The sequence below is a fragment of the Rhinolophus hipposideros genome, assembly GCF_964194185.1.
Source record: "Rhinolophus hipposideros genome assembly, chromosome: 3".
Taxonomy (NCBI): domain Eukaryota; kingdom Metazoa; phylum Chordata; class Mammalia; order Chiroptera; family Rhinolophidae; genus Rhinolophus; species Rhinolophus hipposideros.
In genome coordinates, this window is record NC_138049.1 from 47,009,026 (window position 1) to 47,022,666 (window position 13,641).

Sequence of the window (13,641 nt, forward strand, 5' to 3'; positions counted from 1 at the left end):
GGCTCTGATTTCATGATCTGAACAGGCAGGGTTCCCACAGGCAGGGGTAAGCCAGACAAAGAGCGTTAACATGCTTTTCAGCTTAAATATTCATACTTATAATAACTAGTTATCTAAAAAAGTATAAATTATTAATCTTTACATTTTAAAACTATGAAATATAACTAAAGCAAGATTTAAAGAACCCCAACCATTTTGATTCAATCCTTAATTACTAATGTTACTGCTTTAGTAATTTAGTAATCCTAAATTACTGCTTAATTGAGTCCCCAGATTTCAAAGGCCTCTCTTAAGTCTCCCAAATCCTTGAAGTAGAGAATAACTGGCTCTGTGATCTTGGGGTTCATTACGTACCTAGAATCCTGAATGGTCAATGTCATATCCCCCTTCCAATTTTAATTTCTCTTCGGCACTCTTCTCCACCTAGTAGCTTGTCAAAGTCAGAAAACCAAAACAGATCCAAGATTTGAAGTCCATCTCTAACTCTCATCTCAATTTCCTGTGATTAATTTTCTTTTTTTCATCAGAAGTAACTGCTCTTTTAAACTTAAAGTTTTGGTAATTCTGATCTTATTTTACTTAATAAATTTCTTCTGAGTGCCAACAATTAAAAAATACAGAGATAAAGAAATCATGTCAGAGTTAAAGGGAGTGTGAACCCCTTGCGGCATGACCCCATCCCACCTGCATACTCAACTATTTCATGCAAAGCAGAATTCCTCTCCCTGTGTGCTCCCCACAGCATTTACCAAAGCTGACCAATCCTTGCTTTTCAAATCTCTACTCTCTTGTACAGTATCCTTTCTTCATTTTCTGCTCACTTCTTTCTTCCCTTCCCATTCCACAAATTTGGCCATTTTACGGAATGTGTCCCTAGTCCTCCTCTGTTTTCTTCCTACACTCTCCCCTTGAGTTACCTCATTGTCTTTTTTGACTTCAACTATCACCTCCATGTTGAGGGCCCTAAATCTGTGTGGGGGGGGTTGTTTGTTTGCTTGCTTTGGCTTTACTTTCTCTGCTGAGCATTAGTTCACATCTCAGTTGCCTACGAGACAGTCCTACTTGGCTATTCCACTGGCACATTAAAGCTTCACATTAAGACTTTGCATAATTTCCTTCTCTCCTCTCACAAATCAATTCCTTGTATAGCTCTCTAATTTCTAATAATAATATCACTTTTTAAAACATCCAGGCTCAAAATGTCTGAGTCATCTCTCTTTGTTTAATTCACTTTTTTTTTGTCCCCAAACTCACACCAGTGTGAAGGAATGGAACGGAGATTGACAAGGGGTGGGAGGACCTACCTTACTAAGAAATTTCCACTTAGAAAAAGGAAGAATAAGACATTGGAGATGTACTGAGCAAGAAGGAGGAAAGATTAGGATGTGAAGACCCTCTGGTGAGAAGCCTGGAGGCGTAGAGGCCAGAAAAGTGAAACAGGTACAAGAGGAGGGAGAGCAAACCATATTATCTGGGGTGCTGCAGAAGACTTTTAACTTCAAAAATGTTGTATCTGAAGCAGGGAAAGAATATATTTTTCTAAGGATTGAACTCAAAACCAAATGGGTCAGGCTGCAAAGAAAAAAAGGTTGGAAATACAAAGGAATAAAAAATAGGAATGTTCAAGTGAATCTGGGTTTTAATAGTTACATTGTATACCTATAAATTACCCAACTGTAAAACTGAAAACCTTGAGATTTTCTTCAATTACAGTAAAGCAGCTTTCTACATGATGTTGTCAAGACACAACAGGACAAACGAGGTACCAGAGGAATTTGGCCTCGGTTGTGATTATGATATATATACAGAAGACTCTTCTCTACTCCCCCAGGAAGGGGGCAGGGTAGAGATCATACAAACTTTCTAATGGAGGGGCCTTCAGCAAATTTCCTCAGTTCCTGTGTTATGCCTTCTCATTGCTGGCCTTTACAAGTCAGAGATGAACTCTACCACCTCGTGATAATCCATTCTAGATGATAATCCATTCTAGATCCACAGAAACAAATCCCTGTCTCCATGTCACCTCCTTGGGTCATGCAATTTACTACTGGCATTTAGGGAGTCTTGCCTTTTACCTGGCCTATATTTCTCTTTTTCCAAGTTTCAGGGAGCTCGCCCCAAATTCTAGTATTCTGGAATTTAGTGAACATGCACAGTTTAACCTTCTTTACCCTTACGATTTTACACACATACTCATGTTTCCAGTTTGGCCAGACTGGGAGTATTAATAATTCCACTGGATGCACTGTGGTGGCCTCTCAGTTCCTTTGAGCATCAACAATAATCCTCTCAACCTGCTCCAAAAGCTATTAGGGATCTGACAGGCAGAAATGAATGCAGTGTTGAACATGCGGAAGGAGAATGGTTTTGTAGAAAAGACATCTGAATACTGTTATCAGGACGAGAGTCACCAAAAAGTAGGCCCTCAAGGACAGCTATCTCATTCTTCATTCTCTTACTCAGCCTGGTAGAGAGCTGCCACTCTACACGTATGTAATCAGTGTTTCTTGATGTCAGCCATGCAGTGATAAACACGTATGTATGTGTATACATACATATAAGAAATGCAGTGTACACGTATGTATGTGTATACATACATATAAGAAACAACACAAAAGAAAACCTTCAAAATCACAACACTTCAGTATTTTTTCCTCTAAGCAACATTTGCTCCATGTGCTGTGGAGGAGCTTTTCTTCCACACATATTACTTGATCTCATTTAGTCCCATTATACTCAGTCTAATATCTAATAACTGCAGCAATGCCTCTTAGTTGGGGCTACTATGTGCGAGACCTTAACTCCCCAATCTGTCCACACCACTGACATCTTCCTCCCATCACTTTGCGGTTTTTTGGTCTTTATCACTTTCATATCTTGTTCACATTCATCTTTCTGCCCCTCTGATCTTGTCTCCTCCTTCCCACACATCGACCTCCGACGGCTCTCTGTTGCTCCAAGCCCACACTCTGCAGCCTGGTATTTGAGACCCGTGACTGTAGCCTCTGAATCTCACCTCCCCCCCAGAACCCCAGACAGATCCACATGTTCAGATCGCCAAGCACACCTTGTCCCTTTCTGCCAGTTTCCCAAGTCTTACATAACCCTCAGGGTCCAGCTTCACATGTTTTTCATTCATTCAATGGCCTCCAACGGACCACTTTAGGGAACCAGTATGACTCTAGCACTGTGCCAGGTCTAGAATGTACAACGTTTTATAACAGGAGGTCCCCCAAAAGTGTGCTAAAGCTACTGAGGTTCTCTGGGTTAAAAGTCATAAGGACAGGAAGTCCCGGCTGTCCAATGTTGAACGGGGCATCTGACCTAGTAACTCAGTTTGTACCAGAGGATGTAGAGGTGAGGGAAAAGGGGAAGCAAAGAGAAACACAGGGAATACAGCGCTGTACTGACTGACATACCAGAGGTCCTAGTTCTTGTTTTGATATATTTTTGGTCACAATAATGCTCAATGCTTTATACCAACTGATTTTATTTGTACATTATTTATATATTATATATTTATATATTTTATTATAAAAAACACATATGTAAAATAAATTTATATATTCAAATTTTTATGAAATTCAAGCTTATAAATTATATATACATCTTTACATAAATATATTATATATTAAAAATATACAATTTTATACAATTATAAATTATAAATAAAATATATAATTTATATATAATAGGTTGAAAAGAACTTTTTAAACCCAGACTATATACAGATATAGATCGTTCTCTCTATATAGATGTAGATATATAGTCTATATATACACACATATAGAGAGAAAGTCTGGTTTAAATATATGTAAATACAAACATCTATATTTATTCAATTATATCAATATAATTTATATTTTATAATTTTATTTTATAATTTATTTAATTCTATAAATAGGCAATTTTATACATGTGTTATCTGGTTAAAAGAGTTCTTACCAACCCACATGTACATAACATGTATTTACATATTTATATCGGTTGGTAAGAACTCTTTTAAAACAGATAAGAATTCCAGAAGCCATTGCATAAAAACTGAAAGCAGAGTGAATATCTCAACAGGAGAATGGCTGGTTATTTGAGGTATAGCTTTATCACAGAATATTATGTTGCCATTAAAAAGAATAAAATAAGTCTACAGAGTTGACTCAAGGGGTTTTTGCTATTGTGAAATGAGAACAAAGAAGTACATAGAATATCTTATTTTTGAAAACTGAAGAGTGTATTAAAAGGCGCTGAGCACGTGAGTGTGAACAACGTTGGCTAACTGGGTGGACCACACTGAGAAACAAGGAGGGAAGAACGTGATGGAAAAAAACAGCGATTAAAAACCACAGGTTCCATGATAAAAAGCAAGATTTATATAAAATTATACATATATGTAAGCATATACAGAGGGTGCCAAAAAATGTATACACATTTTAAGAAAGGAAAAAATTGTATTAAAATTGTAATAATAAATACCAATAACATGACTCTAGCATTCATTTGATTAAAGCCATCTTTTGAGCAAACGTCATACTACACATTGCTCCCATAATTCAACTCAACTCAAAAAGTAATACATAGATAACATCTCTTAAAATATGTATACCTTTTTTGGCACCCCCGGTATGTGCATAAAATGCATGGAAGAATGGTTACTAAAATGTTGGAGGTATGTTATCTCAGGGTGAAAATAAAAGTTGTCTTATTTTTACACTCTTCCTTACACTTTTTTTTGCATTTTAAGAAGAAAATATAGTTATGTATATAACCAAAATAACTATTCATTGAAGGAAATTTTGGAGTTGCTCAATAACACTGGCAGCATGAAAATGGTTTGTCTTCCTAGCCAAAAGATGGCACATCCAGTAGAATTTCGAATCATTCATGACTAAAAGAGGTTTTCACAATCTTTTTCAAAATGGAGACAGATCACAAAGTCCAAAATTAATAATCATCATAAACACTTTAAGCATCTTTAAACCAGGGTCTAAATCTAATTTTGAACACATTTTCCCAAAGGCTTCAAGTACTCCGAGTGCTTAATCTATCCTCATTAACTGACAAGCACATTTCAAATCTCATGAATTATTACACCAAAGAAGCTATTATCTGATATGTAAATGCTATTAACGAGTAAAAGCTCATCTGAAAAAGAATGAGAGCTGAAGCAGCTCCAATGAAAACAGTTTAACTATGAAATTTAATCTGCCACAAAAGAAGTAATAAAACTCTTAACACATAACAAAATTTTTCTTCCTGCCCTTGTCATATTAAATGTATCCAGTTTTGTTACCTTCGTTCCTGTAGTCTCAGGCTTCCATGTCATCTACACACCCCCTCAACAACTGTCAACTCAATATCATTCACTTTCTGTTTTTTATTGTAGATACAAGATTCATGATATTAACTACGCATCATCACGAACAATCTCCAGGTGAGGCCTCTCTTCAAAACTCTAAAAGTTAAAACTCTGCCTGTTAAAATTCTGATTATAACATGCAGTTGTTTTGCAGAGAGGTGCTGCTTTTTCATTTTTCCAGGCCTACTTTCTGTGCAGAGTAGTGGAAATGGATGTCCGCAAGCTGCATGGACAGGGGCTCCATGCAAAAGCCATGGAGTAGCTTTTCTAGGGGACATGGGCACACAAAGGGTGGGAGGTGGGGCAGTGATACCTACCTTTGATCCCCAAGGCCTGGCACCCTGACCTGGCGACCTGGCTGCACATAACAGCCACCTGTGACCTGTGACACCCACCTGGCAGGTAACTGGTACTAGGTAACATGAAAACTAATTTTACATATCTAACCTCTTCAAGTAAAATACTTACTTGGACTAACAAGTGGCCTGAATTAGGGAAACATGTACCACATTTCTTGGTGTTCTCATTTATTTGCTTTATCAAATTCATCAATATTTCCACAGCATCTTTGCTGATCATTTCATTAAAAAATCCTGGATTCCCAGAAAGAAATTTGATAGCTCCCACACAGTATAAAAAAGCTTCAGTGTTAGTTTGCAGGTTTTCACTTCTCAGGACCTCCAATAATGATTCTGTCAAAAAGGTGGATTATTACAAATGTACAACAGTTGGAAAGATATATTAAAGTGCTTGTATGTGAACATCAAATTTAATTTGTAAAATGTTACTCAGAACCTATAGTTGAATGCTTGTTAAGGGTTACTCATATGGTATGAAGAGGAAAGCTTACTTGTAGCAAATAAGACAAATCTCCATAATAGTAATGACAGCAAAAGGATGGGATTATAGCGTATGAATAAGAAAGTGTTCTTTAAATGCCATTCTCTGCTTCTTACTAACATTTATCAATCTTTATTTTTGGTTACAAACATTTTGAGTTATAGGACAACTAATAAGTAAAGCAATATAAGAGTTACATTTCAACAAATCTTTAAGAATATACTGGCTGCTGTATGAATGGGAAATTAATTAAGATAGGAACTTTAAAAAATCTCAATCACCATATAAAGGGATACTTCAATTATAACATCCACCCCTTCCCAACAAAACTTAAGAACATCCATTCATATAGCATATGAGCTACTAGGTTTTAGGAGCAATCCAAGCAATGCTGATAAGGTTAATCATGTCTATCTCACATTTAATTGTATTAATATCAGTGTGATCATTTGTCAGAATCTTTCTTTGTCTTTAGACTACAATTCTCAATGAGCTGATTCAGTGTTTGACATTTCCTTTAGTACTGGGTTTGTCCCTGACTGCGGCGTAAATAAAAGAGACGATGAAGATCATTGTCCTATGTTGTAAAAAGAAGTCTCAATGTATTTCCCACGCTGCCTTGCATTAGATCAACAATACTAATTCATAAAAAAATTCTATTTAGGTAACTAATTAAGCATCTTATTATTTAAGAGTATATCAAGAATTAGGCGTTATTAACTAGGTAGTTAGAATGTAATAAAATCGTTCTACCTACATATTTGAAACACATTTGAGACACTTTGATGTCAAATTTCTACAACAGTTACAACAGAAATCTTCCAAGTTTTAGTCATTCCTACTATATCAAAAGACAAAAAATTTCAATGTCAAATACTATTAAATGTGTTTTTTTCTAATAGTAACGCCAAGACCAGGAAATGAATTTTTAAATAAGGAACACTTTATAAATTCACATAATGTTACTACAGGGAGGAGGAGGAAGAGGGAAAAAGGGGGGAGGGAGAGGAGGAGAAGGGTGAAGAAGAGGAGGAGGAGAAGTAGGAGGAGGAGAAGGAAGAGTAGGAGGAGGAAGAGGAGATGAGGGAGGTGGAGATGGGGAAGAGATGGAGGAGGAGATGGAGGAGGACAAGGAGGAGGAGGAGGAGATGGAGGAGGAAAAGAGCAGACTATCCTCCTAGGATCCAAAGGATATATTGAATGGAATGTGGAAAACACAGAGAAGGACAGAGCAAAAATAGGAATCACATAATTTCTGCATATTACTAGAAAATAAAATATTCTAGCTATCACTAACTTCTCCAAACTTCTCATTTGCACTCAAGCACACCGTCTGCTCAATGGCAGCTCTGCATGATACTCACCCAGAATGCTGTCATTTTGAATCAGAGAATCATTCTTCTCACTCCTGCTAATTTTAAATATAAGTTTGCAGACATTGAGAAGATTCTTTCTACTTACTTTAAGCTGCAGAGAAAGAAAACACATTCTATTGCAGAGAGAAATAAAGACTTTTAAGAAAAACACAAACATGTAATTTTAAAAGTGCAGCAAAAGTATTTTTTTATAACTTAAAGAAAAGTTCTAAAGAAATCACTTTCAAAAGTTTTGGCCACATATTTGCCAACTATGGTATCTAATTAAGTCATTTATAGTAAATACAATATAAATGATATTTAGAGTAAGCATATTTTAACAATAAGTATCTATTTTTTATTTCATAAAGTCTCAGGCTTACAGGTAAGATTACCAGTTACTTTTTAAAGAGCATATAGGGGGAGAAAGGAGGGGTGATGCTGATTAATTAAATGGAGTAATTGCTTTAAAACAAAAGTAAAGGAAGATGGATACCAAATTTACAGATGAAACTACCTTAGAAAACAATACACAGTGGAGCTGAAAGAAAATAAAAAAGATATATTCTCTGATTAGATGATGTCTATATTTATCTTTAAGGCTATTTCTGGAATTGGGATAATTATAAGTAATGTTCAAAGTTTAAAATTATCTTCTGAATCACACAAAAATATTCAAGTTTAAGTGAAACATAGAGACGATAAGAAAGTATATGTTTTTAAAAAACAGAGTGTAGGAGGACTAACAGAATCAAATGGTCTAAATTACATGTATGTTTATCTAAAGTAGTAAAAAGTAAAAAGAAAAATCCTAAATGTCCAATATTAGGGAATAACGTAATAAATTGTGGAACATCAATACTATTCATATTAAACACTCACATGAACACTATGTTTGAAAAGAAAGATATTTCTAAGCTATTATAAGATGGAAATATTACATGTCCTCATTGCAAGAGTGTAAAATATGTAGGAATGAGGTCATCTGAATAAATAAATATATTTGTGTGAAAAGGATGGCACATGGGTCATTATTATTTTATCATTAAAAATATCTTTAAAATTATCTTCAATATTGTTGAGTCTTCAGTTCATTTGAAAAAAGATAAAGGAATTTGTCAGACATATTGTTTAAAGAATTGTTCTGTGTTTGACTCACAAATATTATTGAGCTCCTATTGTGTGCTGTTTGCTGTAGGAGATACCGTGATGAATTCAGTCCCCCTGCTCTGGCCCCTTTTCCTGTTATCTCAGAACAACCGTGACTGATAGGTGTTGTCATTCTCATTTCTGCAACTGAGGAGTCTGCTCCTCAGAGAGGTCATGTTAACTCACGGCAGCATCACCCGGTGTGTACTAGAAATGCAGAATCCCAGGCCCCACCCAGGCCGACTGAATCAGAATCTGCATTTCAACAAGCTCCTCAGGGAATCCGTGTACACATTCTGTCTGAGAAGCCCTGTAGAGGAAGCCTCAGAAACTATCACAAATGCCAGAACGGAGATTCCTTCTATCCTCTGGAGGAAAAATGCAAATGGGAACTGACAAACATTTTTAATGATTAAGTGCTTAAAAAATATTGTACAGATATCTAGAAAATAAACAAAATAGAAAAAAATTCTATATCAATGGAAAATATAGTGTCCTTAATATTTGGGAATATATTTTAATCAGTTGACAATCTTCCACTATATTGTGAGAACTTGAGGTCAAAATCATGCTTTATTACTTTCTATGCAGTGGTAGAAAGCATGTATTATATACTCAATGAAGTTTGTTGAATTAATGAATGAATACAACGAACCTCACCCCTCCCCAATCCAAATCTTATAATTTTAATGAAAAGTAGCAAAGAAAAAAAGAAAAGACTGGTGTCAGAGTTTTCATTAAAAAAAAACACCCACAATTTCCGGTTCTGTTAATAAGGTTACTTTACATTCAAAGTGAATTCCTATGCCTTCTCTTTTGGTAACTGTAAAATTATGACTTTGAGATATGAAAAGATAATAAAATATTAAATTATATGCAAATAAAACAGACTACCTTATATAAAACAGCCCTGACCCCCAGCACTGTCCTTCCCTTTGCTTTGGTTTATTTTCTTCCCACAGTACTCATCAGCCCCCTTTGACAGTTTATGTGTTTACCGTCTGTCTCTCCTGCTACAGTGCCAGACTGGAGGGCAGAGGCAATGCATTCTCAATGTCAAGAGTCCCTGGCACAAAGCTGGTTGCTGTAGTGGAGTATTTTTCTTACATTAAAAATAGTAGTCTTGGTCAGGCCCAGTGGCTCAGGTGGTTGGAGCGCCGTGCTCCTAACGCCGAGGTCGCCAGTTCAATTCCCACATGGGCCAGTGAGCTTCCCTCTATAGCTAAGATTGTGAACAATGGCTCTCCCTGGAGCTGGGCTGCCGTGAGCAGCCAGAGGTTGGCGTGTGCTGCTGAGTGCTGCCGCGGGCTGCTGAGTGCTACTGTGCGCCATGAGCAGCCAGTGGCCAGCGTGAGCGGCTGTCAGCCGACAAGAGTTGCCATGAGCTGCTGTGAAGGACTGACTGGAGACCGACTTCCTCAGCTGGGGGGGCGGGGGGGCTCAAGGCTCATAACACCAGCGTGGGCCGGGGAGCTGTGTCCTACACAACTAGACTGAGAAACAACGGCTTGAACTGGAGTGGGGTGGGGAGAGGCAGAAGAAGGGGGAAAACTAATAGTCTTTTCTATTTAAAGCAAACTTGGAAAATTAAAGAGAAGTTTTAAAATCACTCATAATACTACCACGATATATAATCACTGTTGACATACTGGTATTTCTTTCCTGTTTTTTTTCCCCCTGTGTAAGGTGCTAGATTTTTTTTCCCCTCCTGAATATAGTTACATTCATACTGTATATATGTTTGCACTCCAAAACAATCTTAACATAGACTGAGACATTTTTGTAAGATTTTTTTAATATAAAGATTAAAACTAAAATGGCTGTCCGGCAAATCCCCACTTAACCCAAGGATACAAGAAATCAGAAAAACATTATGCTCATTGAATTTTTTTAAACTATAAATAATCTTAAATGTCTGAATTATAACATTAAACTGGTAGATAAAATATTAGCCGAAAGAGAAATTATTAGAAACTTCTTAGTCCTATCTATCTTTAGTGTTTTGCTAATGTTTTTTTTCTTCAACAGCTTTTTATGTAGTCTTTTTAAAATTTACACAGAACCCCATCACCAAGTCCTAAGCGAAACGTCTTGCCTGGGACATTGTAGGAGATTCAGGCAGCCAATGGGCAGTTGGACTTGTGGCCTTGCAGGTCCTTCCAGATTCCTGGTTGTATAGTTAATCAGAAGGGACAGCCTACCCATCTCTGCTCTCTGGAGTGTAGCCCAGCGCGTCCTGCCCCTGATTCAGTAAGGCAGTCAATGTCACAGAGAAGCTTTATCTAAACATAAGTATTATTCAGAATGTGTTCACTGCCTGGCTGATCACTTAGACTTTTGCCCTAAAACAGTTAAATTGTGCCATGTATATAATTTATTTGAATGGCACCTTTAGTAACCAAGATAATACTTTCGCTGGAAAGCATTAGAATTCATAGCATTTTCTTTCTTGTTCTCTCTTTCACTTATTCTTTTGGCTTGGCATAGGGCAAAATGTCTGGGATCTACACGGAAAACCAAAGGCAGTCCCTGGGCAGCTGGCAGCTACACTGGTAGACCCTCCAGACTCACACCGGGGCTCCCCTGAGCAAGAAGGCTCCCCAAATCCAGGGCCAGAGAGAACCCTGGGCAAGCATGCAGACAGCCTTTTAATCTCTACTTTAAGTCCTCCCTGTGGTTTATGCTCTTTTCGCTTCACTAAAGCAGATAGATCAATTATGTATCATCAATGAGAGGGGATTCAAATACTACTGACATCACTATTCAAAGCAGTCATACACCACATCACACTTTGTAAAAAGAGGGAGAATAGTTTAGGATGACAGCTAAATAAGAATGTACCTGTTCAAAGAAACTGCATAGGGTATGTAGTCAGAACATCCTACTTTATAAAATACATCAAAATAGGAAACAGTGGACACACTGACTAAACTGTTAAGAAGTATGCCTACACTTACCTTCACTGTGTACTTTCAGATTTCAAATTGTATGAATTATGGGGTGTTAACACAATAGCTTTTACTTTTATGAAACTGGGTAAGCAAAGCTTCCTTCATTAGTTTTAGCGGCTCTCTTAGACCGTTCTATAATAATTGTGTCTTATCTTTTGGTTCCAACTGTTTATGGCTGTGACAACAAAGTGCTCCCCTCAAACAATGAGATCATTTTGTTCAAGACAGAGTTTCCTCCCTTTTATTTGGTGTCTGGCCTTTTCTTCCAACACCTCACAGGAACCTCCTATTGACCACCTGCCCACAAGCGCATGCAGCTGTGTCTCTGTTTCACACTCGTTCATCAAGCACCTGGCCATTGTGTCCGTGACCCAAGTTATCTTAAGTTATTTATTAAATCACGTGGCAAAATCAAGCACCCAACAGAAACCATAGGGGAGAAACTACAGCCTGCATTCACAGATACTGATCTTTAGTCAAATTGCTTGAGCAACTGTTTTGAATGTATTTGCCTATTGTCACTTTTTTTTAAACCTAGCCACAGACCATATTTGAACATTTTCTATGTCCCCAGCCTTACTTCCTTAGATAGCACCTTCTAGTCATATTCCAGGATGTCAGTTTACTACCTTAATTTTTTTTCAAGATTCTAAATGAACACACTTTCTAATCTTCCTGGTAATATTTACAAATGAAGGATTAAACAAAAATTCCATGTGCTACAGTCTACTAGACCAGAGGAAAGAAAAACTTACTGCTAGAATAATTTTTGCAAGTTTAAGGCTGAGCGGGTCTGAACCAACATCAACTAGTTTATACAGGGTCTTCAGGAGAATATTTCTTCTCTTAAATTTATTTCCAAGCATGTTTCCTTCCTCTAAAGCGTGATGAAGTTGAGTGCAAGCAGCACAAACCATTTCAATATTTTCTTCTGTCAGGGCAAAGAGAGTAAAAGCGACACGTACTAATTAAGGTCAAGTTCTCAAGTGTATCAAACACAGACAGTGTAAGTAAAATCCCCATAATTATTTTCCCGGATATCTTCAAATTCCTGAATTGATCTCTTTCCCTTCTCTTATCATTTCCATCTACCCGTTTTTGTTTTTGTTTTTTTCATTTTACTGATCCATCTTCTAACACATCGACTTATTTACCAATCAGTCAGTTAGCTTATCCAGAACGCACAGTCTTTAAAGAGCATATTAAAGAATGGGATTGTACCTATTTCCATTGGTCTTTATTCTAAATGTCATCCACCTCAGCTAGTGCCTGTTCAGTCTCATGGAAAGAAACACCTCCATCTTTAACCCTTTGCAGCAGAGTTCTGCTGGCCTAGAATGTTTTCCTCACTTTTATTCCTACTGATTTGGGTCCTTCAAGGCTCTGATGAAGTTCTGGCTTGTCCAGAAAAGGTGCACTATTCCACATATAATAAATGTTATCTTGTACTATTATTTTCACAGGGGTGTGTGTGTGTGTATTTAGTTATAGTTGTTATAGTTGTTGTAGTTTTAGTTATAGTTGGAATTATAGTTATAGTTTAGTTATAGTTCTGGTGCCCTCAAATAGATGGCATGATGAGTGGGAACCACATCTTATCTATGTTTGCATCAACAGTGCATGGTGCAGTGAGAATACTGTACCGACAATCTGTACCACAGTATAATACATATCCATTTTCTAATGTATCTGCTGATGAAAACAATGATCAATATTTTTCTGTAAGAATATTGCTTATTATCCAAGAACAAAAGGGCTCAAATGGAACAAAATCTCAAAATGTCACCATATCTGCCATTATTGGGAGGTAGTTATTAGAAAGGAGGAGAATGAAAAAGACGACTTTAGTTAGTAAACAGGGAGACCTAGAACCATTTACTTCCTAATTGGAATTCTGAGGAAAGCCATCTTTGAAAGTGGCAGCCATACTAATAGGCATATAAGGAAGAACAGCAGCAGACAACGTGGAACATGAGGAGAAATACAAGAATCC

General features: G+C 36.9%; 1 protein-coding gene across 3 annotated transcripts in view; it reads right to left on the bottom strand.

Moving 5' to 3' along the window:
* The window catches only part of ARMC2 (armadillo repeat containing 2), a 103,692-nt gene that overhangs the window by 42,262 nt on the left and 47,789 nt on the right, over window positions 1–13,641 (bottom strand). For all 3 annotated transcript variants that reach the window (XM_081045196.1, XM_081045194.1, XM_081045195.1), the window contains 3 exons: window positions 12,404–12,579; window positions 7,558–7,660; window positions 5,822–6,045 (listed from right to left, as the gene is read on the bottom strand). In XM_081045196.1, coding sequence (XP_080901322.1) covers window positions 5,822–6,045; window positions 7,558–7,660; window positions 12,404–12,579 — 503 coding nt within the window. The remainder of the gene's footprint in view (window positions 1–5,821; window positions 6,046–7,557; window positions 7,661–12,403; window positions 12,580–13,641) is intronic.